This window comes from Argentina anserina, chromosome 3 (assembly GCF_933775445.1).
Source record: "Argentina anserina chromosome 3, drPotAnse1.1, whole genome shotgun sequence".
Classification (NCBI taxonomy): Eukaryota; Viridiplantae; Streptophyta; class Magnoliopsida; order Rosales; family Rosaceae; genus Argentina; species Argentina anserina.
The window spans coordinates 11,323,363-11,343,255 of NC_065874.1; the positions used below are offsets into that span (position 1 = coordinate 11,323,363).

The following is a 19,893-nucleotide window of genomic DNA, read 5'->3' on the forward strand; positions in this document are numbered from 1 at the left end:
TGGCATCACAAGATTGTAGAGCGGCGCCATTCTCTCTCTTTCTCGCTCTCATACGAATCTCGCTGTGTTTGTCGTCCATGTCTCGGAGCCCCAGGTTTCGCAGCTCATAAATCATCAGACGGCCCACGGATTTTGCGATCCGAACCCGGCGAGCTAATCTAGACCGTCGGATTTGGGATCAGCGGGAGACATGGCGTACAGGTCGGACGACGACTACGACTACCTCTTCAAGGTCGTCTTGATCGGCGACTCCGGCGTCGGCAAATCCAACCTCTTGTCCAGGTTCACGCGCAACGAGTTCAGCCTCGAGTCCAAGTCCACCATCGGCGTCGAGTTTGCCACCCGGAGCATCCACGTCGACGATAAGATCGTCAAGGCCCAGATTTGGGACACCGCCGGCCAAGAAAGGTAACTCAATCGAGATCTATGACCTAGTCTCATCCTCATGCTGTGATTTTCATGTATAATATCAATATCATTTAATCTCATTCTAATGGTTTATCACCTAAACATTTTTTAATGCATTTGGAAATGATATTGGTTCGCAACTAGCCTAGCAGATTAGCAGCATTTGAGAGATGATTAGGTTTCGACGGATTCTAATAGTCGTTTTTATAATGTAGGAGGAAATGATATCATTCCGCAATGTACGCTAGCTCGTTCTTAAACCTTATGTTTGAACTCTTTAAATTAGTAGATTTGCAACATTTTAGATACAATTAGGTTTAGAGGGATCATAGTTATTTTACTTGATGTGTATGTATTGTATCTCTGTTTGTACAACCTTATATGGTAGCAGACTAGCAGTAGTCGAGAGATGTATGGATTTATTTTTGTTTTCGATTATGTATGTTGATTTGTTGGAGTTTGAGTTTGACTAATGAGTGGTATTGTTCTGCCAAAAGGTACCGTGCAATAACGAGCGCATACTACAGAGGAGCTGTAGGTGCTTTACTTGTATATGATGTCACCCGACATGTTACGTTTGAGAATGTTGAGAGATGGCTAAAGGAGCTGCGGGATCACACAGACTCCAATATAGTGATAATGCTTGTGGGCAACAAGGCCGACCTGCGTCACCTGCGTGCGGTTTCTGTTGAGGATGCCAAAGCCTTTGCGGAGAGAGAAAACACCTTCTTTATGGAGACTTCGGCACTTGAGTCTATGAACGTTGAGAATGCATTCAGTGAAGTCTTGACCCAGATTTACCAAGTTGTGAGCCGGAAAGCACTTGAGGTTGGAGAGGATCCTGCAGCCGTGCCTAAAGGACAAACCATAAACGTTGGAGGCAAGGATGATGTTTCAGCCATCAAGAAAGATGGGTGTTGTTCTGCCTAATCAGAAGGGTGATGGGAACATGACCAAAAAGGAAAAAGGATGATAGGTCAAGATCAAATGCGCTGTCCTTTCACTTTGCTGCCCCTTTAGTTTGAGGTTTTCTACCTCACAACTGGAGGATTTTCTCTTGAACTTTTTGATGTAATGATCGTGTTTTCCGGTGCTTGAGTTTTGGGGTCGGCTTGTAAGTTTGGAGTCTTAAAGAAATCTCACAGCTTCTATCTTATGTCAATTTCTTGATTATTTGTGCTCTCATTTTCTGCATTCTTTCAATTCTTATGTTCTGCTTGGTTGCTCTACTTTTGGAAAATTTAATGGTGATTAACTTCTGGAAAATCTCGGTAAAAAGTGAATTCTCTATCAAAGAAGGCATGTACCAGTCATGATATTGTACAGGTTTAATTTCTAAGTTTCAGCTACGCAAAATGACGATTATTTATTGTGATCTGTACGGTTGAACGAGTTCTTTCATTCTTCTAACAAATTTCTTTACTGAAATTTCAAGTTCCAAATGATCAAATAATGAGGTGATAGTGGTGTTTACTTAATTCTCATTCAGAATCTCAACTCCATAATCGAATTACTTCATTTAGGAGGCCAGCTCTTTTTCGTTCGATAGAACAAAAAGCAACACAAAACTTTCATAGAATGCGCGTAATTTAATTTCATGATAACTTAAGAAAAACTGTCTTAGGCTCTTAGCATTTGTTGCAAGTGGTTGTTTTGGCCCAGAACACTCAGAACAGTGGTATTCTTGCGATGATAGTACTCTCAAGACTATACAAAACAAAAATAACAAATCATTAGGATGACCTTAATATATTCTTTTCATTACAAAAGTCCAAGAATCTTAATCTGTTTTACCCTTAATATAAAACAATAAGAAACAAAGTACACAAAACGGACACATTCATTCTTTAAAAATAAAAAACACGAACACTTCGAATTTCCATATCAAAGACCACCACAACTGCCAGCACGGGTAATCATCAGACCTGCTAGTAACCCGGCGGCAAAATCCATCTCAGACTTGTTCTTCTTCTCTTCCGGTTTTTCTTGCACCAGCGGGTAACCGTAAACCGACTTAACCTCCTCGAACTTATAAGAGAAGGTGAGTTCGCTCTTGTACCTTCGTTGGTAGGATCGCCACACCGGACGAGTGATGAGCTTCATGTCCTTGGGGCCGGAAGAGTCGAAGAGCTCTTTGAGGTGGATTTTCAAGGTGACGATGTGCACTGTTGCTGATGAGTTGTGCAGAAGAGGTGGATGTCAAGGGCGATGCGGTTTTGGCTGAGTAGAGTATTGTACTCACGGTGGTCGAGTGTAAAGCCGACGGGGAAGTTGAAGATGTGGTTGGTGCCGCACTTTGGGACGATTGAGGTTTTGCTTGCCTTTGTCGACGTCGGTAGAGATGCAGATGGCGGCCTACACGTGCATCTTGGAGAAGGTGCACATGTTCTGCAGGTCCTTGCAGGAGATCAGCTTCAGCTCCAGATTTCTGCTTTGCTCCATTCTTCAAGTATTGTTGTTTCTTTCTAAGAATGATTTGAAGGTTTTAGATAGAGAGAAGAAGTTGGGAGAATTCAACTTTGGTAAAATTTTATGGTCGTAAAATGGTATTCTTGAGTATTCAAAAAAGATTATTCAAGTATATTTTATAACTCAAACAGTGGTATTCTTTTGTGTTATATATATATATATATATATATATATATATATATATATATATAGTCTCTATCCAGTTTGAAGCTTCATTGTAGAATTACAGATTGAAGTTTCAATTTTGGCACACTTTTCGGCCAAATTTTTTCACCATAAGCGATTTAATATTTAGGTATGCTATTCAAGATCATCTCTACAAAATTTCACCTAATTCGGACATCGTTAATGTATTGAAATTGGATTAAATCAATGAATGAATTAAAACTGTTAACGTGAATCGTTCGTGTAAATCTCAATTTTAAAAGCTCAAACCATTGTCAAATTGAATGAAACTTTGTAGAGATGATCTTGAATAACATACTTAAATATTGAATCACTTATGGTGAAAAAATTTGACCGAAAAGTGTGCCAAAATTGGAACTTCACTCTGTAATTTCATAGTGAAGTTTCACTCTGTAATTTCAAAGTGAAGCTTCACTCTGGATATGGACTATATGTATATATATATATATAGCTTCTCGCCTGCAGACGTCCGTACCGTCCGCACGGTGCGGATTCAACGATTTCAGCCACTGGCGACGCGCAATGACGGCGCCGACCAGCACAGTCGCACTCCCCTCCTCCCGGCGCTCATGTCTATGCCTGCAGCGCCGGCGTGAGTTGACCGGAATCTCGAAATTTTAAATTTCTATGCACCGCACGGAGATTTCAAGACTCCAGCCGCCGTAGGTTGGCGTTGTAACTCCGGCCAATACAGATAGGAGCACCTTGAGGAGGAGAGTGCGGATGTGTTGGTCGGTGTCGTCGTTGTGTGTCGCCAGTGGCCGGAATCGCCGAATCTGCACCGTACGGACAGTGCATACGTCCGCAGTTGAGAAATTGTGTATATATATATATACGGATCTAAGATCCGAAACCTCTCTAGGCTAATTATAAGTGTTTTATTTTTTTCACAATTTTTGGATACATATGCGAAAATGAGAAAGGCGAAAACACATCAATGTAAGATAAAGAAGAACTCAAGAAAGGAAGGACAAACTATCTGGTTACAGGTCTACCTATTTTCCAAAGGATCTAACATGTTTGGACCTTAGGTCCTTAACAAGGAGGAAAACTAAATGAACAAGTAGCCACCGGACCAAAACTGCTCAACTAAACAATGGGTACATGTAAGCTTTATATTTTCTCAAATCTTGTCTAGGCCTGAGCCTAGATAGCCCATTACATAGATCTGCCGGTGTCTATATATATATAAGGCTTTTCACATAAGGAGATTTTTATCTTAGCTTAAGGTACGGATTTTCATTTTTAACTAACTTGTCGATCGAATTTTCACATCTCCACCGTCAAATATCTAGTTAATAACGTATAGATCATTTCCACAAAATTTCAACTGATTTCATAACCATTAAAGTACTCATAATTTCAATTTTCTACTCAAAATATGAACGATTTAGGTTCGGCAAATTCAATACGTTTATTGGTTTTGATTAGTGCGATACCTTAACGATCATGAAATCGGCTGAAATGTTGTGGAGATGATCTTGAATAGCATACCTAAATATTGGATCGCTTATGGTGAAAAAAATTGATATATATATATATATATATAGTCCCTATCCAGAGTGAATCTCTAATTTTGGCACATTTTTCGGTCAATTATTTTCACTATAAGCGATTCAATATTTATGTATGTTATTCAAGATCATATCTACAAAGTTTCACCCAATTTGACAATGGTTTGAGCTTTCAAAATTGAGATAGAATGGATGGGCAGAGATAGAGTCTATCTTTACACGAACGGTTCACGTTAACAGTTTTAATTCATTCATTGATTTAATCTAATTTCAATACCTTAACGATGTCCGAATTAGGTGAAATTTTGTAGAGATGATCTTGAATAGCATACCTAAATATTGAATCGCTTATGGTGAAAAAATTTAAAAGTGTGCCAAAATTAGAACTTCACTATGTAATTCCATAGTAAAACTTCATTGTGGATAGAGATTATATATATATATATATATATTTCTTGTTTCAAAATTATCATTCTCATGATTTATACAAAAAGATTAATTGTAAAAAGCTTTATTTTCTTTTCGCCTTGCCCTAATATTTCTTTCGGCAACTCAAGTATCTGTGTGTTTTGCTGAACCAGCGCCAAAAACTACCACAATTGCCAAGTCGGACAATCATCAGACCTGCTATTAACCCAGCGGCAAAAACCATTACTGACTAGTTCTTCTTCTCTTCCTGTTTTTGTTGCACCAGCTGAGAACCGTAAACCGTCTTAACCTCCCCGAACTTATAAGAGAAGGTGAGTTCACCCTTGAAACTACTTTCGTAGGGTCGCCACTCCGGAGTGACCGGACGTGAGATGAGTTTCATGTCCTTGGGGTCGGAAGAGTCGAAGAGCTCCTTGAGCTGGACGTTTACGGTGCCGATGACCTCATCTTTGTCGAACTCGAAGCCCTTGCAGAAGAGCTCGAGTTTAAGAGTGATGAAGTTGTGAGTGAGTAGAGCGTAGTCTAGCGTAAAGCCAAAGGGGAAGTTGAAGGTGGGGTTGGCGCCGCACTTTCGAACGACTGAGGTTGTTGCCATCTGCTTGACTTTGTGGAGAAGTTCACGTCGTACAGGTTTTTCCCAGAGATCAGCTTCAGCTCCAGACTCGTTTGTAATTGCTACATTCAAGTTTTCTTGTTTTCTTTAATTTAGAAAAATGATTTGAAGTTTCAGATAGACAAGTTGGAAGAATGTATTTTATACATTTCCTCAAGGTTGTGTGAGTATATATATTTGAGACTGAATCTCTCCCTGTTGGAAATGGAAAGGTTTATCTTGGGTTTAATCTCAAGTCGAAAAGGAAATGAATTCCTAAACCAAGTTGGAAGCGTACGTAAAAGCTTCTTATAAAAGCTACATCATCCCCAATCTATTGTTAATTAAGGTCAGTTTGTTTGTTCTTATGTTTATGCTATGATTAAGGCCCTAATAATAGAGTATTTAGATAAGAGTTGATTCAGTTTAGTCCTCCACGTTGCTTTATCTGAGGAAATGAGGATCTAGCTGTGCTTGACAATAAGAACATAAGTTACAAGATATTTCCCCAAAATTGTTGTTCTTGAGAAGTCTTGAGCGTATATCTATTTCAAAAAGATCCAATAATTTTGAGTTCATATCTGAGGACCATCAATTTGTTAATCGAATCATGTCGAGTGTGGAGAGATCTGTGCAACAATTGAATTAAAAGCAAGCTAAGAAAGATGGCACCAAGGTGGAGGAACAGAAGATAGCCACTTCTCCTCTAGCAAAAACATGGGAGTTGCCTGAAGAAGCGTTTAAAGGTTTGAAGAAACTTCTACTTAAGTTCAAGAGCATCGGCAATAGGGATGTCACCAAGGCGGAAGAACCAAACAGTAGTGCCACTTCTCCTCTCCCAAGAAGAACCTCCAGTCTTCCTATCATGGAGGAGAAGGATCTCTAAACCATAAATGGCAAATATTGGCCAGAATTACAACACATATACGAGGTAAAGCGTATGTTGGAAGAGCGTGAGCGTGTCAAGGGAGCACAAACGAGTACCCCTACAAATCTACAATCCATGAGGCTCCTGAATATGATTTGCTACCTTTCCCCGATTCTGACTCCGATGATGCGCTCACATTATGGAAATCCCACCTCGTTCTGAAGCATTCATCGACTTGTCTGGCGATAACGATCCTTTCGTCCCGGAGTATTATTTGGAAAAAGGTGTGACATTGTATATATAAATAATAAATTACACTCTTTCCTCCAAGAATATGAATTCGATTGGAGTTACGCAGGTGTTCAAAAGTTTGCGAGATGGTTGATGGTTCAGGCGTGTGTTTGAGGAAGTGTTGGAAATGTAGTTATATTCTGCAAGATTATGTTGATCAAAGGATTTATGTAACTTTTTTTTTTCTTGAATAATTGATTGATGTAACACGAAATGTTTTTGAAAGTGAAATATCCATGGTTTATTATGCAAAGTTGTCCAGTCACTCCAGCGTAGTTCTTAATCTAACTGGCAAGATCATATCGATCTCTTCTGTGATGGAACATAATATTAATGGGATTAATGAGAAAGTGTAATGATGGTAACTGATATCAAAACTTCATCCTGAATATGACGATCCAAAACTTGTTAAAATTAAATGGATATGATTACCATTTACCAGGCAAATGCTTATTTGTATGAACCAAGTACCCAAGCACCAACTTATTTGAATGCTTATTTACCCGGTGCGTTGATATTCCATGCTACATAAAATCTCTCAGGAATTATGTATACAACTTATCAACTGATACCAAGTGTTGATCTCATGTACAATTGTAAACTAATGAATCACCAAAAGTAGGTTCTTTGCTTCTGGCTGGGGAACAGATAGGCATGATATGAGATACCTTCCATAAGTCATGCAACATAAAACTAATAAGATAAAAGCAATAAACAAATGACATCGAATTTTCATTCTGGATAGGGTCATCAAAGAATTGTCACAAATGAACATAATTACCGTAAGTTATTACAGCATCATGAGAGAATAAAATAAAATATGAACAAAAAGAAGTCTGTACAAGTTTCTTAGAGACAGGACCAATGTTTAGAAAAGCCAACAAAGGATTGAGCTGGACGCTATATTCTGTATCCGAGAGCATATACAAAATACATAAGGCAAAATGGTCAAAGAACAAAGGGAGAATCCCTTTTGATCATCAACGATTTGTCCACCACACTACTATACATCCTTCTTCCCTGTGATCAGTGCTTCGGATTTGCAGATGGGGCAGACATTTTTCACAAGCAACCACTTCGTTAGGCAATCTGCATGATACTCGTGTCCACAATGAAGAATCCCTATCTTCTCTTGGTTCTTATAATAATCCTGTGAAATCCCAAAGGCAAGGATTAACATAGCAACATGATATACTTCCTAAAGGGCACAGAATGGACAAAAGATCGAAAAGGAAAAAAAAATAAGAGAGTTCCTAACTACCTGACATATTATGCAAAAATCAACTTCCGTCTCGGGAGATCCAGCTTCTTCCAGATTTATTACTGAACCAGATGGTAAATAACTCCTTGTCTTTAGTTGCTTGCTAATGCTGTCCTCCGACAACCCAGTGTTTACATGGCCAATTTGTTCCCCCAATGCAAGAAGCTCCTGCAGTTGAAAATGAGGGATACCAAAATTATAATTACCACCTACATAGACAAACACTTATATAATGGTACAACTAAACACATTTGATCATGTTATGATAAAGAAGTTACTGCATTTACCTCATAGGACATGTCCTCTATGTCCAACCGCATATCCCTGTGCTGGTCACCAAAGTTGCCGAATTCTGGAACGTCTAATATGACACCCTCCTACATAAACACACCAAAACAGTCAGAAAGCATAAAAGGAAAGGTGATTATAATAATCTAATGTGCATATGCATAGATAGAGCATAAATAGAGAGAGGAATTACATCAACCCCAAGAACTCTCCAGTGCGCAAGGTTGTGGTGCCTTAGAGCTGTCTCGGAAACTACACCTTGGTGAGGCCTGTATAACCTGAAGCCAGTTGGCGGATTGGGTCCTGGTAGCCTACGACCAATCTCCAGACCATTCTGAGATGGATTCCTGGTGGAACTGCGTGAGGAGCTTAAGGGCAATCTATATGAAGGTTCTGTTGTTACATGGGGAAGATTCAGATTGTGGCCTCTCAATCCTTGCATGGGAGGTGGAGCTACGTGATGATTTTGATTCCGGTGGCTGAGCGGAGGAGGATGTCGGAAAATAGAGGAACTTCTGCTGCTAGATGAATCATGATATCTTTGCATACCCATGTTGACACTGTCCATGGAACCTGCACCGACATTGCCACCTGTAAGAAAGTGACAAAAAGATCCAATTATACCACAGTACCATACATTTCTTACTAGATTTCAAAACATATTAATAGCTTTCTGTATATTATGCCAAGAACAGCACCCAAGAAAGTACAGGCACAAAATTGTAGTTGTCTTCTAATTTCCTGTGGCTGTTTTAGTTTGTGGTAAATATCTAACATGAATTTCTTTCACACACTTACATAACACCGCAAATGATTGGTTGTTATTTCCTAACATATGGGCCACATGGTCCTTTTACAGGCTCAAAGTGCCAGTTCTTCCATAGGTAATGTTGTACATAAACTTCACTTGGATGCCTATCTAAATAGGATTTTGTAGATTATAATAGAAAAGTCAAGTTTCTGGTTTTAATTAGCAGCAAAAGCCAAAAGTCGAAGCATGTACAGTAATCCAAACAGAAATCCAATTATAACGGATGAAAATAAAAGACAACACTTACCATGCATAAAAGGAATAGGAACTTGATTCCAGGCTGAAGCACTTCCATCTCCACTATTACTGCTTAGATGTTGGTCTAACCACAGTGTTCCAGCCGGCTGAAAGTGCTGGCTGACATAGTTTCCTTGACTCAGATGGTTGTGGTCATATGTTGGTACAGAATCCAAAGTTGTAGCTGAACGATTCCTCATGCTAATCTGGGGTCCAGCTTCCACAATTGGTGGATTACCAGTTCCCACGAACGGAGGAGGTACGGTAAAGTTAACAGCATCCATTATAGCTACCCCTTCAGGATGCCTAATATTCAAAGGAGGCACAGAACTACTAGGGCCTGGGGAGCCATTGAAATATTGGAAATTACCCGGCAGGCATTCGGGATTCTTTCTCTTGCATGGACCTCTGAGATCATCCATAATCCGACTATTCCTTCCATGCTCATCTGCAGGAATTCCGACGACTCCATAATTGCTAGAAGAAGTCACTGAATCAGCAGCCCCATGATTCATAGGAACAGGTAACACCCCAGAGCTAGATGAAGGGGTCATGTAAGAATAATAAAAGTTGGCTGGAGTTGCAACACCCAAATCAAGATTATGATGATGTTGACCATTGTACCGGGACATTCCGTAGAATGGGGCATTATCATAACGCTCAGGCATGTGTTGGGCATCATAACTAGTACTGCTCCCTGAAGCTGTTACCAGTGTGTGAATATTAGGCTGTTGGATACTGGTTGAGCCGCCAAAGTGGATGGAGGGTGGCGGACAGAGATAAGCTTCACCTTGTTGATACATTTCCAAATCCATCATCTGATTAGGGCATAGCATATTTCTTTGCCCCATTGACACCAATGATTATAACTGTTCGCAAATAAAACATTAATTACATTCATTCAAGTGAGCAAGATGGGTTTATAGCCATAATTTCATATACTCAATAAATCATTAAAAACTAACTGACCATTTTAATTTCTGTTTTGGTAAAAAAAAAAAGTAATGAAAGCCATGAAACACCACCAAAACAAGATAAAAGATGAGCTTACAAACTTTCCAAAGACAAAAAGAACTTGGTTCCAAGGACCAAACCACCTCAACAGAACCGTCAGAACCACTTCAATACCAATTTACCATGCCCATGATTTTGCCCAAACTAGCCATGCGCACAACCTCCAGTCATCTCTCAGCTCTGGTCACATTGCCCATAAAATGACTACCCCATGCCTAATATAACCATTCCACCATAGTACATGGAACTATTGATCTCACGATCGGGGACTTTACAATTTAATACAAGAATAGAATGGGGAACAATGGCCGCTACACACGGTGAACAATTAAGCGATTCAATGAACTGCCAATTAATGTGGAGTCACTGGTATCAAAAGAAACCAAAACGTCTGTAATTGCATGACTCCTGAAGTAACTTAATCATGGAGATAAACAACGAAAAATTTAGACCGTACAATGTAACACTAACAAGATAACTTCCACAAACTTGGTTCCATCTCAGAGAAATTTTCCCACATCTCCGCTGCTCTAGATTCAATTACTATATCATCACATTGAAATTTTGGATTGCTATGGTTTCTTTTGACTTTTCAATATATCCATGAGAATCCCAAAATTGTTTTACAGAAAACATTCCAATTGAACCAACCATGAGAAAAATATAGCATGCAATGATGTACCTTATAATAGCATAACAAGTTTCAGCAAAGGGGTAAACTTTCTAACAAAAAATCTACAGAACCTGCAAAAAACAATTCACCAAACAAAAAAAACAGAAACAGGGTTTAATTCCAAGCAACACCCAAAACTACCAAAAGGGTCTGTTCAGACACCTTGGTTTTCTTATTGGCAATCATCAAAATTGTAATCGGAAATAAAAACCACAAAAACCAAAATCACAGAAACTCAAACGGCCACAAAAAAAAGGTTGAAACTTTAAGCAAAACAATAATGGATGATGAAAAAAGTTTGATACTTTGACATATTAGAGGATAGGAACTCACCGATGAAACGCAAGAGAGATCAGAAGGATCGCCAAGGCAGAAAGAGAGAGAGAGAGAAAAACTGGGCCTTGAAATATAATTGAGAGAGAGAGAGAGAGCAATCATGTGTTCTTTTGTATATAGAATACACACAGAGAGAATATTTATTTTATATACGGATTTATGGCTCTAATTCTGACCGTTTAAGTTTGTTGTTTTTTTGGTTATTTAATTTTTCTCCTATTTTTTTTTCCTTTTCTTTCCAGTTAATCAATGTCTGATATTGAGCCTGTTCAGGTTGGCTACTTGGCTAAATGTTAACATTGCTTATCCTAATGTGTTGTGAAAACTAGATGTTTTTGCAAGATTTTTGTGAGTTGTCTTTGAAATAAACAAATATACCCAGCAATTTCCCGATTGGATTTTGATTTCTTTACAAGTTAGGATTAGATATTCAAAACCAACAACACCTTGCCTAATCAGTTTTCTCTTTCTAGTAGGCAACTAGGCAAGTTTGCACACCTGTTAAGGAGCTACTCCCTTTTCTTTTCTTCTTGCATTGTGAGTGAGCTTATGGATTCAACTTCCTACCCTTTTATGTTTATGGAATAAAATCGAGGTGAGTAGAATGAAAAATGATTGGTCTTGTTCTTGATCAATCATAAAATGATCAACTTGTTTGTAATCATTATGATCAATTCAATACCATACATGTAGATTTGCAAATGTAAACAACGGTTATTTATAGTCGCAACATTGAACATGACATAATGGAATCATATAAAAATTATTTTAATGCCAATGCATTAAAGCATTAGGCTACCTTTTATAATGTTTTTCGCGAGAAATCACATATCAAGGGCTTCTTCAATTATTTCAAATATCAACATTTTTGTGGTAACTATACCCATAAAAAATAAAAATAAAGAAGCAAAATATGTCATGCGCAGTTGACAAGTGACTACTACCACCACCGCCACCTCCATGGCATTGAATTATGGCCCATTATAGCACATGTGATAACAAAAACTATGACATTTTTATTTTCTAAATTAAGAACAATGTCATTATATCAACTTGTATTGGATTAATGTAGACCCTTGGGAGGTGGATTAGGTATATGGCACAGGATCAGTATCAACTTCTCTTTATAATAATTTTCAAACAGAAAATTATCAACTCTTTGGTGACCAATAAAAACCACTTCCAAGAAAGCTATTTATCTATTATTGATAATCAAAGAAGTCTTGTTGACCTAAACATTAAAAGGGTTCACAACGTTTTTGTTGTGCTTCTCTGTCTTGGGTGTTGGGTCAATAATGAGTCTTGAAAAAAATAAAAACATGTTTGGATACTAATTTTACAGTCCAAATGAAATGTTCTATATATAGAGTGTCATTATGTCATCACATGCTGACGACATGGCTAATGCCCATGAAGGTTGTGCTCTCACATCATCCAATAGTGGGAAAGAGATTATTAGATGAAGAGGAAATTGGAGGTTCAAAATGCCAAAAGGATATTCCCCTTTCTATTCATAGAATTACAGTTAGAAACTAATAAACTACATTTTCTTCTTCATTGGATTTTAAAAAAAGTGGGGCTTTTAGAAACTTGTCATGTGGTCCATTCTGTGATCACCCAAAAAACTAGGATTGGAGTAGAGGGGAACTTGGGTGGTACTTCAGTAGATTGGAGTCCCTAACAAAGTACTGGACTTCTGGTGATGATTGTCAAGAAAGGATATGGTCATGAACTCATGACATCAACTCAATAATATACAATATTGCGAATATCGGTCACACATTGCATGCGAGATCATGGGTTGATCAAGTGCCATTTTAAGACTTCTGATGCCTTTATTTTTATCTTGTTAATTTTGGATGCCCTAGGCGATTTAGTTTGTAATTTCTTTTCTTATATAAAAAAAACTCAGTATTATGCAACTAACCTATTACACATAAAATAAAAAACCAGATTGCTTGCTATAGTAGTAGAATTTTGTTAAAAATACCGCAATGTCTGATAGATATGTTACCTTATTTTAAATGCTTAGACTTGTTCGACTACCATTGATTCTAGAGAAGTAAAAGGTTGAGCAGTGGAGTACGTTATTGACGATGGTAATTGGTAAAGAAAACTAATTACAAACGCATGTATAGGCTTGAGAAGAATTCGTTGTCAAGATATAATAAGAAGCCTTGAAGCTGCCAAACTGGCGTAAACAAATCCATATCAGACATTGCGGTATCTTCCTTCTTCCTTCTCCAGCTCATTGTTTAATTTGATCGAACAGTCGGTCAGTTCTGATTAGATTCTTTCACTTAACATAACCCCCAAAGAAGTGAAAGAACCAAAATGTGATGCACCTTCCTTGGTATCACGGTCACCGTCCACAGCTCCTTCGACTTTATTGGATTCCTTTCTCACATCTTTGTTTCGAATAAGGATGTGAAATCTCTGAAATGGATCGGAAATGCCATGAATTAATAGAATCAATAACAATGGTCAGTTGCTGGCGGCTTTGTGTTTAATTCCTTTGTGAGGTTACAATATTGATGCAAAACCTTCTAATTGGTATAAGATCATTAAGATGCATGTAAAGCTAACCATGACGAAGACATATGGGTGCATTTAGGTATCTAAAACACACCGAGTTGCGTCTGGACCACTCAACTGAAAATTCTGCAGATACAAAGAGTGAGTCGAACAAGTAATGGGCACAACAGATATGGTTCCATGCTCATGGGAACCTCAAAGCTAGGCTCAAACAAACCCTATTTGTTCAGATAGATAGATAACCAGCAATATGTTTTTATAGCCGTCCTTTACCATAAGCAGCAACCCAAGTCAGTCTACTATGCTTCTCCACTAACTTACACTTGCATCCCTCCGATAGCTCTAGTCAGAAAAATGCGACCACAAGCTAGCTTATCTCAAAGGGATCTGCGAAATAGATAAGGCATCCTCCTGGGGATTGATTAGTGAGGCTATGTTGCGACTCTGTTTCTATTTAACAGTGGCAAGATCAAGCAGTTTTGAAACAAACCTCCAAGGTAGTAGGACTCCTAAGAAAAAGGTGGCCTGAACTCGGTAGCAGGACTCCGGCGCACCGACCCAAATTGCAATACAAGGACCATCCCGTAATTGCCAAGTTGCCATCATCAACCTAATTCCACGACCTGTTGAGAATTGGGATACCCCTCCAAGAATAGGAGGGCGTTGCCCCCAGTGAAGTCTCTCAAGGATTTGGAGTGAAAGTACCGCGGCTTGAATATTTGTCGCACAAGCAGAGGATCGTTGAACCGTGAGGCTGCCAGATGATCGCTGGAGTCTTGTAGATCAACTGAAAGGAAGCTGAACAAGTAAGGGGCACAAATGATATGCTTCCATGCTCATCCGGACCCCAAACAATCCCCCATTGTCTAGATAGATTACCAATATGGTAGTAATGTTCCCACACCATATTTCCATAAAATATCGAAACAAATAACAATTTTCATACACTAATGTAAATAAGAAAGTATAGATTGTTTCAAATGTACGCTAGCTTGAAATACAGATAATACAGAAACATAAGAGAAAGGTGCCCAGAGTCATCTACTGGGCTTCCCCATAATTTATTTCACTTGCGTCCCTCGCCTTTCTTCTGGTCCTTGGCTGACAAATAAAATAGATCATTATCAGTAGTCTAGATATCATAATTCCATAGTTGAATAGAAAGAATCAGCACAGAGAAAAACAGAAGGAACATGATTGCTTATGTAAGGCACAAAGATTAGAGTGCATACCAGCCTTCTCCTCTTCTCGCTTCTTAGCGGCCTCTGCCCTTTGTTGGCGAATCATGGCTAAACGTTCTGCAAGATCAAAGAATAGCACAAAAGGAGACGATGTTCAGAGAGTGAAGCACAAAACAAACTCTACTGAGGCAAGAAGTTTAACAAACTCTATTCACAATTTGTATCCTGAATCTTGATGTTAAACCAAAAAAAAAAATCCTGAATCTTAATGTTAACCAGAGTATTCACAATCAACATTATATACACTTCAGATGGCATGTTCAGTTAGTTAACCACAACTTTCATCATCTTCAACCAAAGGTATCAAGTTAAAATTAAGTGTACTTTAATGGCCCATGATATAATGGTACAAGCTACGTCCTCATGATGTGCACTCTGTAATTGTATACATGCAACTAAATTTCAGATATTGTGTTGCATTCCTACAAAATATATATATCAAATACCAAGATGGTGGAACAATATTCACTTCACCTAGACTAACTCCCCTTTCTGGGCGAAAGATGCATCTTTTTTCTAACCACTAAAGGAAGTCTAATAGCATCAAAAAACTTCTATTATGAAGTTTAAAGCAAGAATCTCTAGAAGCTCATTGAAAAAATTCAGTATACATATTATAGCCTGCCTTGAAAAAATTCAATGATTTGTCAAAAAAAAGAAGCTAGACTTGGTCAATATTGCATATTACCTAGATCTTTCTTGGCCTGTTCGGTTTTTCCCTGCTCCTGCATCCTCATGTATCGCTCATGAGCCTTTTGTTTTTCAATTTCCTCCCTGCAAACAGATAGACATGAAGCTGACAAATTACCCTTGAAAACAGTACCAAGGACCACACCGATGTGAATATATTGGTCATAAGACTTATGCATCTCATGAAAAATCTAAACACTCCAACTACAAAAGTCAAGTTCTGTGGGAGATCCAACCCAAGAATCATGACAACAAAAAAAGAAATTCCAGTTAGTAAAAGTAAAACAGCAAGGATTGTACTAATTTTACTCATAGGTTGGTAGTTTGAGCAAGAATGGTTCTTTTTCTCTTTGGAGAACAGTAGTATTAGCTTGGGGGGAAAGCCAGCTTTTGGACTATCATGGACTTCATTATCCACTGAGATTAACCAGAATTTATTGGCCATTCCCATAGATTGGATAGTAGCTGTGCTTATTGTGGAGAGTAATTGTATAAGGTTGATTGCAACTAATAATAACGTACATAAATATTGAATGCACACTTGAAAGAAAAAATACCATACCTTTCACGCCTGGAAAGTTCAGTTGTTTTTTCAAGCTACAAGAAGAGAAACACAAAGTCAATTAGTATCGGATAAAGCATATTAAATTTCTTATGTTCAAAATCTGACTGGTAAAGTTGGATAATTATGAAAAATGTTTAATTAGCTTACATCAACATTTTTAGCCTTCACATTCTTTGGCTTCACTAGATTGGGATTCTCAATTTCTATCAGTCCCTGAGTTCCCTTCCGCTTCTGTTAACAAATGGCCAAAATTTGAGTATGATATTGGATAGTGTCACAAATAAACAAAGAGGGACATCAAAGAGAACAAAGAACAAAGAATAAAAAAGAAAAAGTGTACTGACTTCTGATTCTTCTTCTGACGATGATTCCTCTTCAGATTCTACTTCTTCCTCCTCTTCAGCTTCTTCCTACAATATTAGAAAGATAACAGTTATAACACTTACATTAGATTGCAGCATGTAGCTTAAATAACACATGCATCCAAGGGAGAGACGAACAAAATATTACCCTTTTAAAACTACGGGGACGAGAAGAGGTGCCAGCAACTGCAACCATTGGAAGGGTAGACAATAAGTAACGATAGTCAGCTCATGGCATATAACAAATAATAGCAGTTGCTCAAAACAAGTTTACCAATAACCAAACTCAACAGGACAAAACTATATTGTTTAGCCAACAACCAAATTATCAAATTCAAAAGTTATTACGTTTAGAAATTTCCCACAGTGGAGAAATTCAGGCACCATATACATAGCCTTCCTCACTAAATTTAAATTCATAAGAGCTGAATAAGTTATCCCAGTTATAAAGTATAGACTCTAATCGATAATTAAAAAAGGAAACTTTTAAACAAAGCTCAAGCACTGAGGGATAAAGGGTCAGACTGAATTCAATCATCTAATCCTGATTCAAAATTACAAAAAAAAAATTGCAATCGAGCTGAATTCAATCATTTGAGACAATTATCGAACAAGGGTAGACCAAATTTCAAGCCAAAACACTGACAGAAACCTCAAAGTTTCAATCTTGAACTCTTTTATCTGTCCAAAATTCCATTAAAGCAATACAATATAACAAAAAAGCTGTGAACTTTCAGATTAGGAACCCAAAATTCAGAATCAGAAATGCGCAAAAATGGTTACAAATTCATCTAGATCTAGACAAACACCAAAGCAGCTGAAACACTGTGAATATACATGAAAGCTAGAACATAGAAACAGATAGAAAGTATGAGTGAATACCCATCTCTTCGTGAGTGGAGAAATGGCGGTGGCCGGTGGGCTTGCCCTTGAACTTTCCTCTTCCCATATTGGAGTCAGGAGATGAGAGAGAGAGAGAGAGAGAGAGAGAGATCGGTTGTTGGGTCGGAGAAGAGGAACAAGGAGGAGGAAAGGTGAGAAGGGACCTTATTAAGGGCTTTTGTAAATTTATAGCTGCTACTGCTGGTTCCAACACTTGTGCTGGCTTTGGCTTTTGCACTTGGAATTCCTACTGCGAATGAGCCTTTTGTGCCCTTGTATCCGTTTTATCACTTGTATGGTATCTAGTATTTTTACCTACCAATAGGCAATAGCTCTCTTTGATTTACCTAAATTAGAGTTATTTTCTTTGTAACATTAACTATTTTCAAACTTGTTTGGAGTTTGCTACGAAAGAAGTGTTTTTGTTACAAAATCAGAAGCGCTTTTTAAGTGAGTTTTCGAAGAAAGAACGTGTCCTTTTATCATGTGGTTGAACTCGAAACGTATGGATTGATTATTGTTACTAACTTGGTAAATTCGTTACCCCGTTGTGCTTGGTTTTTGGATACTCAACTTAGAATAGAGAATGTTAAACGTTGTAAATTTGATTCTTCTTGTTGTCCCTATCATTAAAAGAAATAGAACAAAAATGCCGTAAATGTCATCAAAATGCTAATACCTTATGTATGGACTATGGACTATAGCAACTTTTGGGTCTAGAACGAAAAGGGAGTACATGATTCCAAATTCTCTATTCATGGAAAGTTGCATATATATATAGTTCCTCATGAGCATAATACTTATAACATTACTCAATATGGAGAAGGTTGGGTGGTGGAAGTCAAATTGCAAATCGTTGTCGAGAATATTAACAAAATGGAGGAATATATGGAAAATCCCATTCTACTTCTCTCTTTAGAGTTTAGATCTTAAAACTCTCTTGCTCGGTTATTTATAGAACCAGATACCACCTAAAGTTTAGTACCGTGACTAAAGTTACAGTATCAAGTAAGGTTAGTTCGAATGTTCGTAATCATCATACTTATTTTGAGATCAAGGGCGGAGCTAGCACAGGGCTATAAGGTGTCATGACACCCCCATTGATTATACCATGCGGTAAATTATCGGTATGAAGATTGAATTTAGCAAGGAAAAGTCATTAGTTTTGCATCACAAAGTTTAGTCATGTTTAGAAATAGAATAAAAAGAACAAAATACTAGTTATTCCTCAAACTATTATAAATTCAATAGTTTACTCTTTTAAGTTTCAATTTTCGACTTATCACTCCTTATATTTTCCAAATTCGAGCAATATGGTCTTTCCGTCATCTTTCTATCCAATTTGAGCGTTAAGTTGTTTTTTGAGCAAACATAAAATGGATTGACTTAACACCTAAATTGGATGGAAAGATGATAGAATGACCAGATTGCTCGAATTTGAAAAGTATATGGAGTGATCAGTTGAAAATAAAATTTGAATGAGTAAACTGTCGAGTTTGTAAAACTGTGAGGAGTGACCAGTATTTTATCCAATAAAATTTTTTCTCCATCTATTGCAAAATTATTACCATACTACTATGGTAATCCTATAAAAAAATTGTGTAACTCTTAACCAATAAAAACATATTATACACATATTACTATATTAAATCTTAATAATTAAATACATATATGTGAATTCGGTTCAGTTTGATTGGTTTTCTACGCAGACGAAACCACAAACCGAAACCGAACTATTCACTTTGATGTCATTTATGGAACCGATAGATCGATTTTGTTCAATTTTAGTTTCTCGGTGTTAGTTCAGCGCAGTTTTGGTCGGTTTTTTGTTTTTCGATGTCTAAAAATTCACCCATACTTGTTTTTAATATGAATTTCCCAATGATACATTTATTATATTAGGTGAAAGAATTCACTTTCCTTAAACTATATCTCTGACAATGACTGCTCTTCGTTATTTATCTATGATTATCTATATTTGGCCAATTTGCAAACTATTGTATTACCTTTTTTAAGGAAAATGAATTTTACTTCATTCGGTGACAACGTTGACCATAAAACTAAATACAATAAGTGACATGTCAACTCTAATGTATGCAGCATGTGACACACTGTCATGTGGTGTATCAAATCAATCATATTACGTCATGGTATAATTAACATACATGCGGTGAAAATGACAAAAATTTATTTACATATAAAAACCAATAAAAAACAATCACAGTAAAAAATTGACCAACA

At 37.5% G+C, this 19,893-nt stretch overlaps 3 protein-coding genes across 6 annotated transcripts; 1 reads left to right on the forward strand and 2 right to left on the reverse strand.

Moving 5' to 3' along the window:
* The first annotated feature begins 52 nt into the window (after positions 1-52).
* On the forward strand, positions 53-1,564 carry LOC126789496 (ras-related protein RABA1f). Its single transcript, XM_050515659.1, has 2 exons — positions 53-408; positions 906-1,564. The coding sequence occupies exons 1-2, from the start codon at positions 191-193 to the stop codon at positions 1,336-1,338; spliced, it is 651 nt and encodes a 216-aa protein (XP_050371616.1). The 5' UTR covers positions 53-190; the 3' UTR covers positions 1,339-1,564.
* Positions 1,565-7,499: 5,935 nt separating this feature from the next.
* LOC126785911 (probable E3 ubiquitin-protein ligase ZFP1) lies at positions 7,500-11,487 on the reverse strand. 3 transcript variants are annotated; one of them, XM_050511588.1, is made up of 7 exons: positions 11,375-11,479; positions 11,051-11,112; positions 9,365-10,223; positions 8,500-8,897; positions 8,306-8,395; positions 8,019-8,186; positions 7,500-7,907 (listed from the first exon to the last, which is right to left on the reverse strand). In XM_050511588.1, exons 3-7 carry the CDS (start codon positions 10,203-10,205, stop codon positions 7,761-7,763), a joined length of 1,644 nt encoding a protein of 547 aa, XP_050367545.1. In that variant the 5' UTR covers positions 10,206-10,223; positions 11,051-11,112; positions 11,375-11,479; the 3' UTR covers positions 7,500-7,760. The 3 variants fall into 3 exon arrangements, with proteins under 3 accessions (XP_050367545.1, XP_050367547.1, XP_050367546.1); XM_050511590.1 differs by lacking the exon at positions 11,051-11,112 and having other exon boundaries at positions 11,375-11,487; XM_050511589.1 differs by lacking the exons at positions 11,051-11,112; positions 11,375-11,479 and adding an exon at positions 10,406-11,042.
* Positions 11,488-14,807: 3,320 nt separating this feature from the next.
* LOC126786301 (uncharacterized) lies at positions 14,808-17,861 on the reverse strand. 2 transcript variants are annotated; one of them, XM_050512078.1, is made up of 8 exons: positions 17,653-17,861; positions 16,919-16,956; positions 16,753-16,818; positions 16,556-16,642; positions 16,406-16,440; positions 15,842-15,927; positions 15,145-15,210; positions 14,808-15,013 (listed from the first exon to the last, which is right to left on the reverse strand). In XM_050512078.1, exons 1-8 carry the CDS (start codon positions 17,717-17,719, stop codon positions 14,979-14,981), a joined length of 480 nt encoding a protein of 159 aa, XP_050368035.1. In that variant the 5' UTR covers positions 17,720-17,861; the 3' UTR covers positions 14,808-14,978. The 2 variants fall into 2 exon arrangements, with proteins under 2 accessions (XP_050368035.1, XP_050368036.1); XM_050512079.1 differs by having other exon boundaries at positions 16,556-16,639; positions 17,653-17,853.
* Positions 17,862-19,893: the final 2,032 nt, after the last annotated feature.